This window comes from Nicotiana attenuata, unplaced genomic scaffold, assembly GCF_001879085.1.
Source record: "Nicotiana attenuata strain UT unplaced genomic scaffold, NIATTr2, whole genome shotgun sequence".
NCBI classification, from domain to species: domain Eukaryota; kingdom Viridiplantae; phylum Streptophyta; class Magnoliopsida; order Solanales; family Solanaceae; genus Nicotiana; species Nicotiana attenuata.
This window is the reverse complement of record NW_017671846.1, coordinates 107,880-129,828: the sequence shown is the minus strand read 5'-3', so window position 1 is coordinate 129,828 and position 21,949 is coordinate 107,880. Positions and strand designations below refer to the sequence as shown.

At 34.5% G+C, this 21,949-nt stretch overlaps 1 protein-coding gene across 1 annotated transcript; it reads right to left on the bottom strand.

The window, feature by feature from the left end:
• Positions 1 to 5,458: 5,458 nt before the first annotated feature.
• LOC109210526 (sugar transport protein 13) lies at positions 5,459 to 11,831 on the bottom strand. Its single transcript, XM_019373950.1, has 5 exons — positions 11,597 to 11,831; positions 10,676 to 10,998; positions 8,211 to 8,335; positions 7,019 to 7,310; positions 5,459 to 6,511 (listed from the first exon to the last, which is right to left on the bottom strand). Exons 1-5 carry the CDS (start codon positions 11,730 to 11,732, stop codon positions 5,816 to 5,818), a joined length of 1,572 nt encoding a protein of 523 aa, XP_019229495.1. The 5' UTR covers positions 11,733 to 11,831; the 3' UTR covers positions 5,459 to 5,815.
• Positions 11,832 to 21,949: the final 10,118 nt, after the last annotated feature.

Here is a 21,949-nt window from a genome sequence, read left to right as displayed (position 1 = left end):
CAAGGCACGACAAAGTCAAGAATAGTAATCTCCATTTACCACTATAGCACAAGACTTCTCTATTTTGAATATAAAAGAACTAACAACACCCAGTTCAAGAAAAATCCTTGGAAAAGAATCGCAAAATAAAGAAAAAACAAGGGAAAATTGTTACACTACCTAATAAAATTAAAAAAAAAAAGTCTCTTGGACTTTAATCCCTCAAGAAGACAGTCGAGGAAATCTATCGGTCAGGAAAAGTAAAAAAAAAAAAAATCAAACAAAACCATGATGAAAACACAGAGATAAGGACAAGAAACAACAAACATACATTTTATATATTTACATCCCCCGCCCCACACTTTAAATAGTGGTATGTTTCCATGACACACAAGGAAAAAGCAAGAGTTAAAGGAAACTCCCATGAATTTTTTCCATTTCTGAGATTTTATGAACTCCACCCTAATTCTGAATTCATTCCTCGTTTTCGCTTGGGACTATTTATGGAGATCATTAGGCCAAAGTCATCTGAAGATATCTGCAAAGCCCGCTCTTTTCTTTCTTTGTTATCCTCTTTTGGAGCGGTGAATTGTTCGTTCATGATGATCCTCAACTTGTTCCTGTATTCTTTCACAGGATAAATTCATGTATCTTCTTGTAAATTCCCAAAAATAAAATCCGTATGACTAGTGTTAGAATAAAAAAAACAAAGAAGAAAAGTCATGTGAATATTTCTCTAATATGTTCAAGACCATTTGTTTCTCATTCTCTTCTACTAAATGTTGTAAATGTGGAAAGGTGGATGGGGGTTTGAACTCTTCTTTTATTGCTCCACAATCAACCAAAGCCTCATCTTCAATTATCTCAATTGAATGAGAGTGCTCTTGCAGAGTGGAAAGTTCTCTCTGTGGATGCTCATCCTCTTGTGTAGGATCATTCTCACAAGGTATCTCCTTCATATATTCAACATCAAAACACAATGAGCTTTCTGAATGTATACTTACTAATTGACTATCCTGTGATTTTAGTTTCTTAATGGCTTCATAATTTTGTATAAATCTCTCTTCAACACTATTCATGAACTTATATAATAAGCTCTTCTAAACTATCATTCTCCTCTTGAGGTGGTTGTCTCACTTCGTTTTCGTTCCAGTCATAATAACAGTATTCGTTCCATCCAGAGTTAAGATTGTGGCCATATGAAACCTCACACCTATAAGGACTAGAAACAGAGTGAGACTTTTCAAAAATTGATCCATAGGAAGAATACTTACCTGCTTGACAGTCAACTCATAGGTGATTTCCCCTATATTTAAAACAAATAGTAGATTTGTGATAATTTTCAGCTCTAACTCTGCAACCGTTTATTTAGGTTGGTTGTGCTCCATCTTCACAACACTTGAGTTCAACATCAGGACTATTTTTTTCAAGCTTTCTCCCTAGCACTTGTCAGGTACTACAAAAAAATCTTGAAGACAAGTTAATTAGTAAAAAATTAAAAAGAAAAAAAATCCCAAATTAGCACCAAACATTATTTTTATACTTTTGATTGTCAATCCTCGGTAACGGCGCCAAAATTTGACGAGCGCAAAATACAATACGAAAATTAATGCTCCTAGTCAAAGATAGTATAGTAAAATTATCATCTACAGAGGGATTGAGTTTAAATAATATTCGAATAACTGATGGTTTACTGCTATTCAGGGTGATCAACACTTGATTTAAAGTGATTACTAACTACAATTAACTACTAAATTAAGACTACAACTAATTGGACTCGATCAGAGAGAGTGAGAGTTGAACTAAAACGGATTACAAGTAATATGAAATAAGGGTCACGATAGGATAGGTATAAGATACCCATTTCAGATCGAACTCTGCTTAAATTCACTTCTAATGTTCTAATGATTCTCACGAATTCACTCAATGATTAGCTTAAACGTAAGGTCAAGATTCTACTCTCGATTAAATCGAACTCTACAAAATAAACTACTATGAAGCACTGTGAAGATATGCAAGAACGCGTTAATGGACTAGTTTTTAGGAAAACGTCTCTCGAATATTCTCCTAACTTGATTTATTCAATAACTCAAGAAGCTCTCTCGAATGCTTAGAAGAATCACTAAATTAAATCAAACCAAATAATGCAGAATTAGCCACCAAAATATTCCTCTTTCAATTAAATAAACTGGTAAACAAATTCGCAACCAATTCAAAGCACCATAAATGAATTCATGCAATTAAACTAGAGTTAAATCTACAAACAACACTCAAAACACCATATCTGTCAAAACCCTAGGGAAGAACTACTCCATAGATATGGAGAAAGTCATCACAAATAAGTTTAAGAGCATAAAAAACATCAAAGATAACTTTATTATACAAACTCCCGTATCGCACCAATTGTTGGCAAGAAAATTGATGAAATCTTGTGTCTTCAAGCCGTGATAGCTCTCTAAAACTCTCCTAGGTCGAATCCCCTTAAAAATATGTTTACAATATATTTATATCAAGTATGGGCGGACCTAGACCAGAATACCCTTTCAAATACGAACTGGGTCAACTGCACGGAGAAAACACACAACTGCGTCGCACTGGCCGACGCATTGTTCGTCGCATTAGTGTGATTCTTCAGAAAGGTTTTCCTGATGGAATTTGTGTCTAACTCCTAGACACTCACGTTAGGCACCTGGTACAAAGCTTCATTATTAGAGACTTTAATTTTGTTGCCATTTGCCGTAACATTGCATAGTCCTTAGGTGCCACACGTTGGCCTGTCCGACGTGGCAACACTATTTCATCCATTTTTTATTATTTTTTCTATGCAATCTCGCTTTTCGACCTCCGAACTCTGTCCGAGTTTAATCCTTGAACTTTTTCTCAGACTTCAAAGTCCTATTATAATTATTTTAGCTCCAAACATATGCCTTAGCTTGAAATTGCAACCTACACAATAGAAAACACGTAATGATTATAAATTGTCCATATTTTAGATAAAATAAATTAAAGTGTAGCAAATAATAGGTCTAATATAATCAAAAACTAGTATTTTTAGCCTACCATCAATGAATTCAAAGAGCTAAATGGTATACAAATGCTCAAAACGACCATTTGGTTCGTTACAATTCAACTCACATTTGAGGGATGAAGAAACAACGGATGATTGTAATCATGCCAGTAGGTTGAATTGAATTCCCTGCTGTTTTATTCACGTTGACAGCTTCTTGATCATTGTTCGAACTCATTTTTTCAAGAAAAAGAATTCGTCGATACTACCAAGAGATTTTAGGAAATACAACTAAAAGATGCGAACGTAGAATTGGATCGATACAAAGCTAGAATATCTTGCTTAATAGCTTTGATACCATGCTCAAATTATGAATACATAATTGAAGAATTCAAGATCAAGAAGAAGAGAGGAGAGAAGCAGATCGATAGAGAGAGGTTAGAGAGAGAAAAATATCATCTTCATATTAAAAAGTGTGTCTTACAGATGGTGTAATGTATGTATATATAAGGGAGCTAAATGATGGTAGGCTAGGAACTCATGTTTTAGCTATATTTTTCACTCTAATTACTATAATTTGATTGTATTTGAGCCTAATTATTATTACTTTATACTTATTATGTGTGTTATGTTGTGTAGGATGTGATTTCGAGTGAAGAAGCAAGTTTGGAGCTAAAATAGATGTTTGGAGCTTTGAAGTCCGAGTTGAAGCACAAGAAATTAAGTCGGAATCATGTTTGGGGGTAGAGGACCAAGTCTAGATATCAAAAAGTGAGAAGAAAAATTTACTCTGAGAAATTTGTACTACCGCACCGTGGGGCGCAAGGTGCTAGTGTAAAATTCCTGCGGAGTCGAAAAAACCTGCTCTCTGAACTTTTCCATTGGTGTGGCACATTGGGCGACACGTGGTGCGCCACACCTGTATAATTTTCTTAGAGTGTTTTCTCGTTTCGTCTTGTAAAGGGTAGTTCTGTCCGAACTCACTTATACACGGTCTAAATGCATCAAAAATATGATTTTGAGAGGACTTTGGACCTAGGAAGTTATTAGACAGCATTGGAGGCTTCAAGGTACAAGATTTAATCATCTTTCCATCAATTCAATACGGGTGTTTCAATTGTAACGTTGGATTGATATTTTCTTATTTTTTAATTCTATTTGTGATGATTGCCTCCATGATTATAGAATAGTTCCAATTCCCTTAGGGTTTGACAGGATTTTGTGAATTGATAGCTATATATGGATTTGATTATTATTTAATTTCTTAAATTTATTGGAAGAGATTTAACTATAGTTGTGATTATATTTATTATTGTCTTTAATTGGAAGAGGAGCGTAATATTGAATATTATTGCAACGCATGCCTTAATTCATTTTGGCACTTTTTTAAAGTGATCGAAAGAGCTTTGTGATCTATATTTTGAATTAAGATTAAGAAATATTTGAGAGAAGTTCTCTTATACCATTCTTACCAATAGATTCTTTTAAGTTTCACCGCACTTCATATTAGCTTATTTGAACGGTTTAGGTTTAATCGAGAGAGGACTTGAATCAGAATAATAGGATAATAGATTGTTGAATTTGAGAGAATTAATAGAATATTAAGAGTGAAATTTAACAATGTTAATTTCAGGATAACAATTTTGCATTTATCATGTCATGACCCTTATTTCTCACACTGATAACAAATCAATTCTGCTAATCTCTAGTTCTTCGCAATCAATTGTCAATTGCTTTACTTTTAATAGTTAATCGTAGTTCGTAATCATTCCAAATCAAGTGTTGATCATCGTGAATAGCAAATAAGCCCGAAATTACTCGAACATTATTTAAATCCAATCCCTTTGGAGGCGATATTTTACTATACTATCTTTGACTAGCCAACATTAATTTTGTGTTGTGTTTTGCGTTCATCATTAATCTTTCTAATTGAGCTAAACTAACTAACTACTAACTTCATGTGAAAAGACTAGAATGCCTTTATTGTTAAGTAACACCTTTCTCTGCAGAGGAAAATAAGAAAAAAGTGAAGTGCACGAGATTTCGATTTGGGGAGATTTGATATGAGATAATTTTCTCTTTTTCATAGCATGAAAGCAAAATTTTAAATCTCTAGCTTAATAGTACCTAATGTTTACACCAAATAAAACAATAAAACCTTAACATTTAAAAATAAAAGTGAGTATACATAACTAAGTGATAAATGTACATATAAAAGACACATATTTTGCATTTATTGATTTGCTGTATACTTCAATGATTCAACCCTCTAAATTCTTCGAGACAAGTCCTTTATAGTTTTCTTTTCCGTTTTTCAGAAGAATAACACATGAATTTAGCATTTTAAAAGAGTTACGAGGAATTAGATTAGGTAGGAAGAGCAATCCTTCCGCATCGGATTGCATGAGGTTTGGTACGATGGATTACATACCGATAGAATAAAAATCAAATTATAGTTATTATTTCCAAATATCCATTTGCAAATCTCACTGAATTTATCGAAAAATTACACAACCAACAATCTGAACAAAAAACCTAACGTATCCTTGGTCGGACATACCAAATATTGACCTCTGTAGGTGTTGATCACAGTCAGAACATCACTATATTCTGGTTTTTTTCAGGGACACCAAGAAAGTAATAACTCAAACTTTTGATATTGTTATGCCAAATTTCGAGCCCTCATACATTACAGGAAACATCAAAGTGCTGGCTCAAAACTTTTACCCCCTCTAAAATAGTTATATTGACTTATTTCTATGCATTTCCTGTAGTATTAATTATCAGAAAAACTCGCTAACATATTTTAACTTTGACTTATTTCCCTTTTTACAACTGCGCAGAAGGATCAAATCCATTAGCATGTCCATTCTTCTTAACAACATCAATATCATCATCATCCACCATGTACCTCTTCCATAGCCAATGCTGCTTCCAAACCCTCTCAGTCATCTCCTCAATCGGTACATTCTTCGTCTCAGGCAACAAGAAAAAGACGAACAACGACATTACGAAAATCCATCCCGAAAAGAATAAGAAAATCCCGTACTTGAAATGACAAAGCATGGAGAGAAAAGCTTGTGCCATAACAAAGGTGAAGAGCAAGTTGACACAAACCGTAACACTTTGTCCAGCTGAACGAGTTTCTAAAGGGAAAGTTTCACTAGGAATTAGCCATCCTAATGGACCCCATGACCATGCAAAAGCGGACACGTAAGTGCATACCATGACGACTACGAAGATACCCCAACCATGGCTGAGGTTGTCTGAATGGTCCGTGACTTTTATGCCGAGGATTATGGCGATTACAATTTGGGATATTAACATTTGGACGCCGGCTTCGAGGAGAAGGATTCGTCGTCCGAGTTTGTCGACGGAGTAGATGGAGACTACGGTGGAGAGAACGTTGACGGCTCCGGTGATGACGGCTGAGTAAAGGGCTGCGCTGCTTCCGAATCCTAGTGTTGAAAATAAGACTGGTGCGTAGAACATAATGGCATTAATCCCTGTGAATTGCTGGAATATCTGTTCGCATAAAACAAGAAAACTAATGAACCATCAAAAATTTGATGAATTTTAGTGAGAATGCAACAACTCTTGTTCAATTGCTTGTGTTACTAACAATCGACTTCTTTTTTCTTGCCTCAATTCAAAATTTAAGCTAAAAGTGTAGGATAGAGGAGAGGACAGCGTATTAATTAACTGGACGTAAATTTTGTAAAAATTTCATTTAAAAGCTTAAATTATTAGAGAAATTAAAACATAATGATATTCATCCCTGTGTTTTGCTGGAATACACGTCGCATAATAAAAGAACAATATGAGAACGTCAAAATTTTGCATTCTAGTGAGAATGTAGAGAGCTTATAGTACTAAGGAAATTATTTTATCGTATTGGATTGAGATAGTAAATGAAGCAACATGATCGGTGAAAATTTGCTCGTATTGTTGTAGCTAAAGCTCAACAATTAATTTTTATATTGTTAGTGGAAAGAACGTAACACAAGTAATTAGGTGGAAAAATAAACTGACCTGTAGGGCAACAGAGATGATCAATTGAGGTCTATTTCTACGTTGGAGGAGATTTCTGAAAGGATGTTTGACTTCTTTAGCAATACGGCTGGCCTCAACAAGCTCCAAAAATTCAGGTTCAATGTTGTCAGTACCTCGGATTTTTCTAAGTACATTTTTGCCTTCTTCTAAACGACCTCGTTCTATCAAACTGTTAGGGGTGTCTACCACAAATATTGCACCCAAGGTCAGTAGCAATGCTGGAAATCCTGCTAATCCTAATGATAGTCTCCATCCCCATCCTCCACTTATTCTGCATTTACCAATTAAAGAAAAAGCATTTGTTAGGTTCAAATTGATCATGGAATTTTAAAAAAAAAAAAAAAAAAAAAAAAAAAAAAAAAAGTTAAAAGGAGCAATTACCATGAAATTATATAATGAGACCTTTTAGCCTTTTAGTTGTTTTGATATTTTAATCTTTTAGTGGATAAATATATAGTACTCTCATCATCACTATTTTTTGGTGTTCGAATCTTTCTTTTTGTTCCTTTCAAGTTTCAAGCGATCACATGACAACAAAAACATGAATAATAGTAAAAATATTATTGTAGATAGCGAGAATTACTTCAGGAAATATCTCTTATATACTATGAATATATGCGGTACTTATAAATTTGGACATAAGGAATTATTTTTGGCTTGACAGACAACTCAAATGAAGAAAAAATTGCATTTAGTAGAACAAATTTTAAATAAAATGTGTTCTTAATTATTTTTTCCCTCATAATTTAGGTAATTTTAAGTTGAAATCAACTCCAGACGAGTGGATGGAACTGTCGGCTAGAGTCTAAAGTAGTTAGTTACAAACAAAGACTAGAAGACGTACATGAAATATCATAAAAGAGTAAGTGTCAAAACATGAGTGATCCATAGTAAAGGAAGAAAATTAAACAAAAGAAACGTTAAGCAAAGATTCAAAGATGTGGACCAGACGTGCATTTTCTGACACATTAAAATCAAATGCATGACGCTAAGCCTTGACTTGAACTCTTTTGACATTAACATATAGGGACTGAAGGTGTACGTGTAATCTTCCTAATGAGAAGTTAATAAAATAAAGGATAAACCTCCTTAATTATCTGAAGAATGCAATATATTATAGTCTTATTCTAAACAAAAGCAAGATCTAAATAATTGAATGTGAGGAACTTACTTGGCTGTTCCGTAATTGACGAGATTAGCGAAAAGAATGCCAATAGTTACGTTAAGTTGGAACAAAATGTTAAGTCCTCCACGAATTCTTGTAGGTGCTATCTCTGATAAGAACAGTGGAACAGCCTGAAAATTTCATGCACATTACATTTTGATTTTAACAAATAAATATACTTAATTTATATATGGACGGAACTCTAATTTATGAGACACTAGTATAATATTTTAAATCTCGAATTTGCTGGTAAGGCAGAAGAATTGGAAGGTAGAAACTTTCTTATCCTAAAATACATATAAAAAAATCCAAAACTACTCAAGTAGAGATGGTAAAATGGTTAAAAGAAAATAGTTATCTACCCATATTATCCATTAAAAAATAGGTTAGATAATGGACTTCTTAAAAACGGGTCGAATACGGATAAGAACCATATTATCACTTAAAAAATGGTTAACCAAATGGATAACCAATGGATAACTAATATGTTTAACTTTTATATTGGTAAAGCCTCAAACTTGGGGTTCCTCAAGTTTGGCAGATTAGGAATTCTCCCATAAGCGATCATATTCAAGAAGCCATATCCATATTATCCGCCGAATAACCCATTTTTTATCCGTCTCGAGTACGGGTCGGGTCGGATAATTTATCAATTTTTTGAATTACCAATTTTCGGCCTGCTCATATCCGACCTGACCTGCTCGTTTGTCACACCCCTGTACTCAAGTAAAAATGGAAGAGCCTTCTCGTCTAAATTTATATATATATATATATATATATATATATATATGTATATAAAAGGACCTTTAGTTACGGACTCACGGGTGAGACTTGCAAAATATTAAAGTTCTACTTTTATCAAATTACTAAAAGGGCATCCCCTTGGAATATGTTAATTGTTAACCTTTTAATTAAGGTTCTATATCCAAACTGCAGTTATTGTACTGAAGCTTGCAATTCTATTTGTTTCTATCTTCATAAGATTTTGCTAGTCAATAAGATATACTATAATTTAATTATACAACTTTTCTTTTTTCTTCAATATGAAATTTCTTCACATGATTTAATTCACAGAAAAGTAGAGAAGGCCCTACTCGATAGTTGTGGCCAAGAGACAATACTTGATATCCAAACATGTGATGAAATATATATCCTATCTCAAATGATGTTTATAGACCAAAAAGTGAAAGGATAAGGATAAAAAGCAATTGAGGTATAGCCAGTACTAAAAGAGAAAGAACCACAATTAAGAAAAAGTGGCGAACAATAAAGTAATTCAAAGGAATTATATTAGCTTTGCAATGTGAGAAAGATACAAGGAAGCTGCCTATAGAGGACTTTTGTGGACAAAGACAAAGCTTTGGACTCTCCACCAAACTTTATTTTATGCTTTTTAAAACTTGTATGATTGTAAAAGTGTCTCACTCACATGTGTAAACCTTGTCAATGACCCCAAATTATTTTAAAGCAAGATAACAAAAAAGTAGGAAAAGCTTAGTGATATTTGGACTTAGAATTATAACAAAAGATAATGAGGAAATCTTTTTCTCCCTCCCATTTTCCACAACACTACCAAATGGGCACCGTGGTCCCCGGTCGACCTCATTTTCCGATTTTGACTTGAGCCTTAGTGAAATAATATATTTTTAAGACCAACAATTATGTACAAAATTCATTGTAATAGTTATACAATTCTACATGTCTATAGCTTGTGACTCAGAAAATACACGTACGTAGTCTATTATTTCAACCAAAATTTATAAAGCCTTCAAACCACAAAAATTTGCCCATTCCATATTGAGGGTAGGTGCTAACTGTACGAGTCTATACTCACGCACCAATAAGATTTGTGATGTTAAAAAATAAAATAAATGCCATTTAAATCCTATTATGTCTACCATTAAAGACAAACTTTTCAAAATCTTACCTCATTCTCTTTGACCAGAATTAGACGTTTTACATTATATTTTTTATTATTAGAAATCTATTTACTTTTTTCAGAAGAGTTGTTTTTGGCTAAACGTAACGTACGTATAACTACAGTTTCATCATTTTATAAATATAAGAACACTACTCTTATTTGAGAAATTTTTGAATTATTTAAAATTAACTCATTTTTTTTTTCTCTAATACACTATCTTTAAATACAATACAATTTAAACGCTTACCTTGATAAGATCAAATCAAATAAGATACCTAATTTAGAGCAGAGGATCGAAGTAACTTGTGAGAGTACTTAATTTGATTATAATTCCTATAGACCGATAGAAAAGTAGAAGTATTACATAATTAGATAATTTATAAAGTAATTATAGATAATTTTGGGTAAATATGAATTGTATGACCAACTTATTATCACAGGTTAATTAGCCAGACAAATAATCCAAAAATCTTTACTCAATTAATGTATAAACTTAAATCTTTAAGAATTAAATGAAAAAAATAATACTAGTGAGAATAGGGAGTCGAACCTGGTTAGCAAAACCAACTCCACAACCAAGAAGAATCCTTCCAATAATAAGCATAGCCAAATCTTGAGCTGCAGCATTTAGTATTACTCCGACAATGAAAAAACAACCGGCGATCAACATGGTTAATCTCCGACCAAGTCTTCTTGTCGTGTAAGAAGCAAAGAAAGTCGCCGTTAAACCGGCCAGATATAAAGATGAAGTAAATAGCTGCAGCCCTTGATTATCATACTTGCAGTAATTACTGTTCAATCCTTGATCCTTTGTTCTCTTGTAAACCGTTGGGAAGAATTTTTTCAGAAAAGGATCCATTGCCGTAACACCACCTGTAATTTTCACAAATAATAAAAATCATTATTATAGTATTAATATTTCAAAAATTACAAAAAGGTGATCATGAGTTAATTTTAGAAATTCAGTTTTTCTTTTTCTCTTTATTGTCATAATTAACTTTTCCATAGAGTTGGGAAAATCACATTTGGCCGGAAAAGTTGAATTTTCCTCTCTTGTTCTTTTCGGACGAAAAGGTTTCTTTTCTTTTTCCCCGTGTTCCTTTAACATTTAGTATTTTTTATACAATATTGCAACTTTAAGAAAGATTCAACCAAGCAAAACTTGGGTCAACACATATAGTTTAACCCATTACGTATTAGGGCAAAAAAACAAAACCAGAAATAATTGGCTTTTAATAGTATTCGAACTTTATTTGGTTAACACAACACAGTGTTTTATAACTAGATTCAGAAACAAACAAAAAGGATAAAATTTAAGAATCATAGGAAAACAAATAAATAAAGAAATGCTCAAAAGTGTTCAAGATTTTGGAACGTTAGGATCGCCATAATAAAAAGGTAGTGACTTAAAATAGGTTTAGAAAAAGGAAAAATTTGTAAAGTAATCATGAAAATATGGGATAATATTTACCAGAAACTCCAATATCATAACCAAACATAAGACCTCCGGTGGCAGCCATAATACAAGAAATGATAACAATAGGTGTGATTTTAGCCTCAAACTCCTTTCCTCCGGCACCGGAGGCCGAAAACCCTCCACCGGCCATCGTTAAGTTGAATTTTCTGACTTCAAATACAGTAGAAGAAGATGGTTTGTATGAGAAAAATGTAATGAGATAGTTAAATTTTCTGTGATAGAAATTATGGGGGTAGTATAGGGGTATATATAGAGTAATGGGAAATAGGAAGGTGACTAACTAACTAACGGAGGAAAGTATGGAACCCACCACCGGCAACTTTACACGTGGATCACATATAAGTTGACTATCTTAGTTGTTGTGTTCTTAAGTTTCTTGCTCGACGGCTACGTAATAGTCAACCCAACGTTGTGAATTTTCAGAAATAACACATGGTTGGCGTTTGGATTATTATTATTAGGATGAATTTGTTGCTGAGAATGTATTATTTACCACTAACGAGTATGGTGAGATGGATTAGATTTCTTTCCATTTAATCAAAAAAATTCTAGTTTGACCATATGAATTGATAGACTCTTGGTAGGGAACCCAACAAAACAAAAATCTAAATTAACCGGAGTAATGAGTTTCGAATATTACATAGTTATATAAAAAAGCTTCGGAGATTATAAAAAAATTTAAAGCATTCCTATAGGTTTTTAAGAAAAGTCTTTAGAGCTGTTTAAAAAAATTGTCTTTAGATTCTTTAAAACCAAAATTTGTTATGGGATTAAACGGGATGAAGTTCAAAAAAATCGTTTGGTCTTTCTACCTCGTATTTCTGCAGTGACGTAAGATTTATCTTTTAGGTTTTCGCAAAATGTATTTCTGAATTTCCTGATTTCAAAACCTAAAATGTTTGATTAAATTTAGAAAAAAATTAATCTAGGTGATAATTAAACTGAATTCGATGAGCTATAAAACATGCAACTGCTTTTATGAACAGTGTAAAACAGTTGGACACTCTGTATATAGCTGCTTTATAGCTGTATAAAATTAGCGCATAACTCGTGCTATCCTACTGTGTAACGTAATTATCCACTTGTAATATATTTCTTTTTATATTTTAGGTAATAATAAGTTTTTGTTTTACATATCAGCGTGTTACGTAAAGTGTTTTGTTCATTAATTATTCTTCAATCGTTTTGGTTGGCCCTCTCTTAACTATTGTGTTATCCATATCCATTAAAGATTTAGAAATTTGTGTATTTGACCAACAATTACTCCTTTGAAAATCGGAGTCCAATTTCACTGTTCAAGAGTCAATTTATCCGGCTTTCCGTCTTTATGAATACATGAATAAAGTTATTTTTTTACGAGTATTACTTTGTGAAAACATAATTCATACATTTAAAAATTACATATCTAAGTTTCCACTTATTTCAGAGCAAACTGACAGCAATATGCAGAAATTGTTGTTCAAGATTATAACCTGTTTTTACTCTTGTGCGCGTCTTAGGAAACATTTGAACGGAGAAATTACTCAGTAACAGTCTAACAGTTTTGCACCCTATATATTTGTGTTAAATGAAACTTTACATTCAAAATGTCATAAAGGATCTTGAATGATATAACAAGATCAAGACAATACAAATGCAGGGTTTTTAGAATATGGATTTAATTTTCGAAGAATCAGTTTAGAATTGAGAATCCTAAATCCTATTACTACAAAGTACAAACTAACGTAAATTCTGAATAGTTCATTTCGTGCTTTCTTAGAACATTAGGAATTATTAGACTCCCGCAATCCACATGATATATAGCGCATTTCTAGTCCTAATAAATATTAACGTCAATTCTGAATGGTTCATTTTCATGGTTTCTTAGAATATTAGTAGGAATTATTGGACCTCACATGATCACATGAAAATTGCGTAAATAGACACCTATGGTGCAATATAATTAGGTCATAATAGCGACAAAGTTTTCATCTAATTATGACAAATAAAATAAGCGAAATCCATGGACATTGAGACAATTAACTACAAGAGGATGAAAACATTGTCAGAATATTTTTCTTACAGAAATAGGACTAAATGTTCCCGAAAAGTTCAAATAGATGTTGTTAAAAAATAAACAAAGAATTACGTAAAGAAATGATGCTACCTTCCCAGGAAAATTCAAGTAACAGTTGTCCTCATTGAAAGAAAGAGATTCTACAGAGTGCCAAAATGGCACCTCCTTTTGTTCTTTTTTAATTCTTCTTAAAATTGGGTAAATTGCGTTTTCCCCTTATTTATTATAAAATTACATTGTTGGTTCTTGAGATACCCAACTAAACATAATTTTGTGTTTTTGATCCTACTACTAACTAATATTTGTGAATTTAATAAAACTTTATATATATATATATATATATATATATATATATATATATATATATATATATATATATATAATTTTTATGTTAAATGAAAGTGAGATTGATATTTCTATTTATATTATATGGAAAGCATTTTAAATTTGTTAAAATCAATTAGCGAAGGGACTAAAATCACATGATTCTATTAATTAAAATTAAATGTGCTTGGTACGACAGGAATACTAAAACTAGGATTTTCCAATAACTAATAACGAAATTACAATTTTCTTTTTTACATTCATCTACATACGGAGTAGGCATCATGTCGACCATAATTTGTTTAGCGATCCACATGTCATGCAAAAAAGGGCTTAGAATTAGGTCAAATGGAAATCAATCATTAAATAAAATTTTATAATTAAGAAAAATACTGTTATATAAACAAACAAAGAAAAAGATTCTCCAAAAAATTTAAATAGGGTATAGTTGTCAATCTAATAGGTGGTTGGGGACACCCTTAGTCAAGATCCTTTAAAAAAAGATACGAGATAAACCAAAAACAATAAACACAATAAAAAAGAGAAAGAAATACTAGTCATGTTTTAATTTCTTGAACAGCTGGATTTTTAGTGACAACATCTTGATAAGGATATCTATTTTATTTTCTACATTTCACTCCTCACGTGTATTTTGAGGGGGCAGCCAGCCTATAAACGAAAAGCCAAAAGCAAAACAAAAAAGGAATTTCATCAGGAGATAGATCTCCCTTAATGTTTTTTAAGTGCAGTTGGTATGCCTGTATTGGGAAAACACTGAATTTAAATATTGAAGATGACGTGTCATGACATGTGGACCGATCAAATAGTCAAAGCATGGTAATCAGTTAGAAGGCACGAGCAACAACAGATGCGGGAGAGAAGATACTTAAAGGCACGAGCTATTATTTAGATGAAACGAGACTCGTACCTGTTCGAGTCATTTAAAGCTCGAAGATCAGAAGGAATTGAAGACATGAATCTGATAGCGTAAAAGAGTCCAAATTCGACATTAAATGCCAAATACGTTAGAGAATTTGTATTTAACAAGAATGATTGAGTAACGTTTCTTTTAATGTCATTTATTGCTCATAATTGCCTCATTAAGACAAAGGCATTACACTTTCTCTTAGAATTAACTATAAAAGGAGAAAGTCACAACATCTGTGGGACACGAAATATCATTGAGATTACATTGAAATACAAACTTATTTACTGCTTTATTATTATCCTAAATTCTTTATTCTTTTCGTCTCCTGATTATTAGTAACCCGATTTTTTTTCTCTTAATTTCTAGTTTTAACTGAAATTCTATTTTTTGGTTAAACAAATTGGTTCCGCTACCGGGAATCTGATAATCAAATTGCATCAATCATGTCGAACAACAATGAACAACATTCAAGGAAACCCAGAAATTCAGACAGTCCAACAACTTCAGGGAGATTCCCCACAAGGCTCTCCTCAAAATTCTCCACGAGGCTCCCTACGACGATCTCGCGAAGGCACTCCTGATGGATCTTACATAGATGGACAGGCTCAATTTGAAAACGCTGAAACCATGAATGAGGCTCTACAAAAACTTATTGCCTCTCAAGTCAATAACGCCCTCCAAGCTTTTGTTCGCCAATTGCCTGTTATCCCACCCGCATCTGCTCCAAACAACAACACTTTGGAGAATCCTCGTTCAGGATTGATTAATTCTGGCAGCGGTGGAACCCCTAGTGAAACACAAGAGAGGGACCCAGGTAATCCAATTAATTCTGATTTACAAAGTCTAGTACTAACCTTGCAGAAACAGCTCAAGGAGCAAAATGAACGCATAGAGCAAATACCTGGAGTACCGCCCGTGATCAGAGGTGTGGATATAGATAAATATTCCCAACAACCATGGAAGCCAAGTGCTGCTCCCCTTCCAATTCCAAAGAAGTTTAAGATGCCTGATATTCCAAAGTATGATGGTACATCAGACCCACGAGATCACGTTACTGCATTCACAACAGGTGTCAAGGGCAATGATTTGACTAAGCAAGAAATTGAGTCGGTCTTGGTCAAAAAATTCGGTGAAACACTCACTAAAGGAGCTTTAACATGGTATTCTCTTTTACCTGAAAATTCTATAAATTCGTTTGCTGAGCTTGCAGATTTATTTATCAAAGCACACTCGGGAGCTCAAAAAGTTAAAAAACGAATGGAAGATATCTTCAAAATCAAACAAGGAGACTCAGAGCTGCTTAGAGAGTTTGTAGATAGATTTCAACGGGAAAGAATGACGCTGCCACGAGTACCTGACAATTGGGCAGCCATAGCCTTTGCTAGTAATTTGAATGATAAGAGTTCAGAAGCCACGAGGCGACTCAAAGAAAGCCTTCGAGAATTCCCAGCAACGACGTGGAATGATGTCTACAACAGATACAGCACAAAGATGAGGATTGAAGAAGACATTATTTTACGACATAAACCAGAAGAAAGGGTAAGCTCAAGGCGTGCGGAAAATGAAAAGAGATCTGGTAAAAACAGGTACGAGCCGTACATGGGACCTGCGGGAAAGGACTCTCGGTCAAGACAAGATAATCAAAGGTACGATCACCGACCTAGGAACAGGGAATCAGGCTCCTCATCAAGGTTTGCGAATGATCGAAACACACGCGGGGCACGAGACGATGATGGAAGTTTGAAGGCAAGATTTGGTGGATATAATTTCAATGTCACTAACTCCGAGCTCGTAGCTGTTTTGAGGAGCATGGGAGATAAGGTACGGTGGCCTAAAGAGATGCGGTCAAACCCAAATAAGCGCAATCCAGATCATTGGTGCGAATTTCACAATGATCACGGGCATAAGACTTCAGAATGTAGATTCTTGCAAAGTGAAGTGGACCATCTATTGAAACAAGGGTATCTCACTGAGTTATTTAGTGAGAAAGGTAAGCAAGCCTACATGAAAAATAGGCAAGAACCACCAAAGCCCCCATCACCCAAAAGAACCGTGAATGTTATAAGCGGGGGAGAGGATATTTATGGAGTAACATATACGGCTTCAAATAAAGTTTCTAAAGTAACAATTACGCACGGGAAGCGAGTGCGACAGACTTTAGAAGATGAAAGGATCACTTTTGATGATGCAGATACAGAAGGAGTGATCACCCCCCACAACGATGCACTGGTAATATCTTTACTTGTACATGACACTAAGGTAAAACGAGTTTTGATTGATCCAGGAAGTTCCGTAAATATTATACTACTAAGGGTATTACGTGAAATGCAAGTTGAAGACAAAATGATACCAAAGGCGCATACCTTGTCCGGATTCGATAATTCAAGTGTAGTAACAAAAGGAGAGGTAGTTCTAACTGTTTTTGCTGCAGGTGTTGTTAAAGAAACTAAATTTCAGATAGTAGATATGGAAATGGCTTATAATATGATCATGGGGAGACCTTGGATCCATGATATGGATGATGTCCCGTCAACTCTACATCAAGTTATTAAATTCCCATCTCCATGGGGGATATGCCAAATCAAAGGTGATCAACAAACATCTAGGAGCATCAATTCCCTCGCAGATTCAATTGTTAATGGTGGAGCCAAATAGCAATTACAGAATTTAGGTGAGGGTAACATGGAAACAACCTCATCTGAGCAGGAGCAAACAGATTTGGATTCAAGACCTGATACCATTCAAGAACCAGAGGAGAATGATAACATCAAAACAACGATAGAAGAGCTAGAAGCCGTGATGTTATTTATACATTGGCCCGAGAGGGAAGTATACATTGGAGCTAATCTTAGCCCGGAGGTAAAGCGTAAGTTAATTGAATTTTTAAAAGCTAATGCAGACTGTTTTGCTTTGTCCCATGGACACATGACAGGTATTCCACCGGAGGTGATGACTCATAAACTAAATGAAGATCCATCATATCCTCCCGTCAAGCAAAAGAAAAGAAAGCAAGGAACTTTCAAAAATAAGGTGATTCAAGAAGAAGTTCAAAAGTTGCTAAAAATTGGTTCAATTCGTGAGGTAAAGTATCCTAACTGGTTAGCTAATACTGTTGTGGTTCCTAAAAAGAACGATAAGTGGCGAGTCTGTGTAGATTACACAGACCTTAATAAAGCCTGTCCAAAAGATTCTTTTCCTTTGCCCCATATAGATCAGTTAATTGATGCTACTGCAGGGCATGAACTTTTAAGTTTTTTAGATGCATATTCAGGCTATAATCAAATCAAGATGGATCCAGGTGATGAAGAAAAAACTTCTTTTATAACAGACAGGGGGACTTATTGTTATAAGGTAATGCCTTTCGGTCTTAAGAATGCAGGTGCAACGTATCAAAGGTTGGTCACCCAAATGTTTCAAGAACATTTAGGTAAAATCATGGAAGTATACATAGATGATATGTTAGTTAAAACTCAGCATTCAGAAGATCATATATCGCATTTATCTGATACGTTTAAAATTTTGCGAAAATATAATATGAAGTTGAATCCAGAAAAATGTGCATTTAGAGTGGCATCAGGAAAATTTTTAGGTTTTCTTGTTTCTAACCGTGGAATTGAAGTGAACCCTGCACAGATTAAAGCTATTGAAGAAATTTCAGATGTACTTATTAGTAAAAAAGAAGTTCAAAGGTTAACTGGGAGAATTGCAGCTCTGGGGAGATTCATTTCCAAGTCTTCAGAAAAATGTTTCAAATTTTTCTCAGCTTTAAAGAAACAGGATCATTTTGAATGGAACGAAGATTGTCAGCAAGCACTCAAGAATCTGAAAGTATATTTGTCAAGTCCACCATTGTTGGCGAAACCAAAGGTAGGAGAGAAGTTACTCATCTATCTTGCCGTATCAGAAGTTGCGGTAAGTGCTGTTTTAGTCCGGGAGGATCAAGGTAAGCAATCTCCTATCTATTATGTAAGCAAGTCCTTGCTAGATGCAGAAACACGGTACCCGCAACTAGAAAAATTAGCGCTCGCTTTGATTATGGCATCTAGAAAATTAAGACCTTACTTTCAATGTCATCCCATTGCTGTGGTTACTGCTTTTCCATTACGAAGCATTTTGCATAAACATGAATTATCAGGTAGATTAGCGAAATGGGCTATAGAATTAAGTGAGTACGACATCACTTATCAACCTAGGACTGCTATAAAATCTCAGGTATTAGCTGATTTCGTAGCTGATTTCAGTCAGGGGATGCAGTTAGAAGCTGAAAAAGAATTACAAGTTTTTAATGGTGCAAACCCGGGGACTTGGACTTTATTCACTGACGGTTCATCTAATGTAAAAGGCTCAGGTTTAGGAATAGTTCTCGTACCACCCACGGGTGAAACTATTAGACAAGCTATAAAGTGTCATTCGATAACTAACAATGAAGCAGAGTATGAAGCTGTCATTGCAGGTTTAGAACTGGCACGGGAACTTGGCATATCACAGATTATAATCAAGAGCGATTCTCAACTTGTGGTTAATCAAATACTGGGGACTTATACAGCCAGGGAAGCTCGAATGCAAGAGTATCTTGAAAAGGTACGGGAGCTAATAAAACAATTCCAAACGTGGAAGGTAATGCAGATCCCAAGAGACGAGAATGCAGAAGCAGATGCTTTATCTAATCTCGCGTCCGCAGCAGACGTAGCAAATGATGCAAATGCTTCAATCGTACATCTATTTCATTCCGTCCTCGAACCTGATAAGAATAAGGTAAATTTTAATCATTTAACATGGGATTGGAGAAACGAAATTGTTGCTTTTTTACAGCATGGAACCGTGCCTATTGACAAAACAAAAGCTCATGCACTTCGCAAGAAAGCTGCTCGTTATTGTTTGCATCAAGGGAATCTTTATCGAAAGATGTTCGGTGGACCATTAGCAAGGTGTCTTGGACCTTCTCAAACAGAGTACGTGATGAGGGAAATACATGAAGGACATTGCGGAAGTCACGCTGGTGGAAGGTCGCTAGTAAAAACATTGATTCGAGCAGGGTATTATTGGACCAAGATGGAAGAAGAAGCGAACGATTTCGTGTCTAAATGTGATAAATGTCAAAGATACGGCAACAATATGCATAGACCAGCTGAGTTACTCCACCCTGTCATAGCTCCGTGGCCCTTTATGAAATGGGGAATGGATATCGTAGGTCCCTTGCCACAAGCAAAAGGTCAGGTAAAGTTTCTACTTGTGCTTACAGATTACTTCACTAAATGGGTAGACGCAGGGGCATTTAAACAGGTGCGGGAGAGAGAAATTAAAGACTTCATTTGGAGAAACATAATATGCCGTTTTGGGGTACCAAAGGAAATCGTGTGTGATAATGGACCACAGTTCATAGGAGCCCAAATCACAGAATTTTTTCAAAGTTGGCAAATTAAAAGGATAACATCTACACCATATCATTCAGTGGGGAATGGACAAGCGGAATCCACGAATAAAGTTATCATCAACAACTTGAAAAAAAGGTTGCAGGATTCAAAAGGTAATTGGCCCGAGGTATTACCTGGGGTATTATGGGCTTATCGTACAACGACAAAAATAAGCACGGGAGAAACCCCATTTTCAATGGTTTATGGTGCGGAGGATTTGATTCCAGTAGAGATAGGAGAACCAAGCACACGGTACGTTCAAGCAACGGAGGAATCAAATGATGAAGAGATGCGGGTGAATCTTGATTTGTTAGAAGGAAGAAGAGAAGCTGCGCTAATAAGAATGGCGGCACAAAAGCAAGTAATTGAACGATATTATAACAGGAAAGCACGCCTCAGATTCTTTAAAATTGGGGACTTCGTGCTTAAAAAGGTGTTCCAATCTGCAAAGGCTGCTAATTCAGGAAAGCTGAGTCCAACTTGGGAAGGACCCTACAGAGTTCGTGACATTGCAGGAAAAGGAGCATATGAGTTGGAGACAATGGATGGCAAACTGTTACCCTCACATTGGAATGTTGTCCATCTAAAAAGATACTACTTTTGAAAAAAGTATCCATGGTCAGGTATCTCTATGTTAAAATTCATTTTTTTATTAACAATTTTACTAACGATTTTAGATGCTAGGCAAAAATCCTAACTCGTGCCAAATGATGAGTCACGACCTGTACGGCAAAATGGAATATTCTTAAACTCCCAGCCCAGGGTTACAATTAATCTGATGGAAATACACACGAGTTTGGCAGTCTTCATCTCTAATCGCACCTCCGAGTCCCGCAAATTTTTCTGTTTCAGGAAAAGGACCAAATTAAGAGGAAAAACAAGTGCTCGAGGCTTCATACTTCACCGCTCAAACACTTGGGGGACTGTATAATAGACACAGAACAGATAAGTGCAGAAAATAGATGCGTAAATCAAGAGACAAGTGTCGAGCAGAGGTTATGGAATCCAAGCATAAGCATACATCATAGTATTCTTTACCATGAGAACAATTAAGTCACCTCTCAAACCCTTCCTAATACATGAAGATGGGGTCAAGACTATGTACTAAAACGGGCTATAAAGAAAAACCTCGTATTTATTGTTCTTCTTTTATATAAATCTGTTACATGGAAAACAGTTGCGAGAAAGTTATAGATATACTTTAATACATGTAATACTCAAAAGTTTGTTCAAGTTCATGAATAAAAACTTGTCAAAGTTGTAGCATACAAAACATGAGTATTCCTATTTCTTTCATCGTATTATAACACCATTATGAAGTTGAGACGTCTTCTTCATTAAGTGTCTATATATATATATATATAAAAGGCCCCTCTTTTATAAACCTCATGTTAATAACTCATGAGAAGAATCATAAAGCAATTTCAAAGGATAAAATTGCTAAACTATTCTATAAGTCCTAAATAGATAAGAAAAATGCAAGAATAGAACATATTGAAGTACCAAGAAAACTTCTTAAAAAAGACTAAGTAAAACTTAGTCAAATGTTTTTACAAAGTGCCCCATTATGATAACTGGAGACTTAACCAAAAATCCCTTAAAAAGGTCAAGGGATAAAACCACCA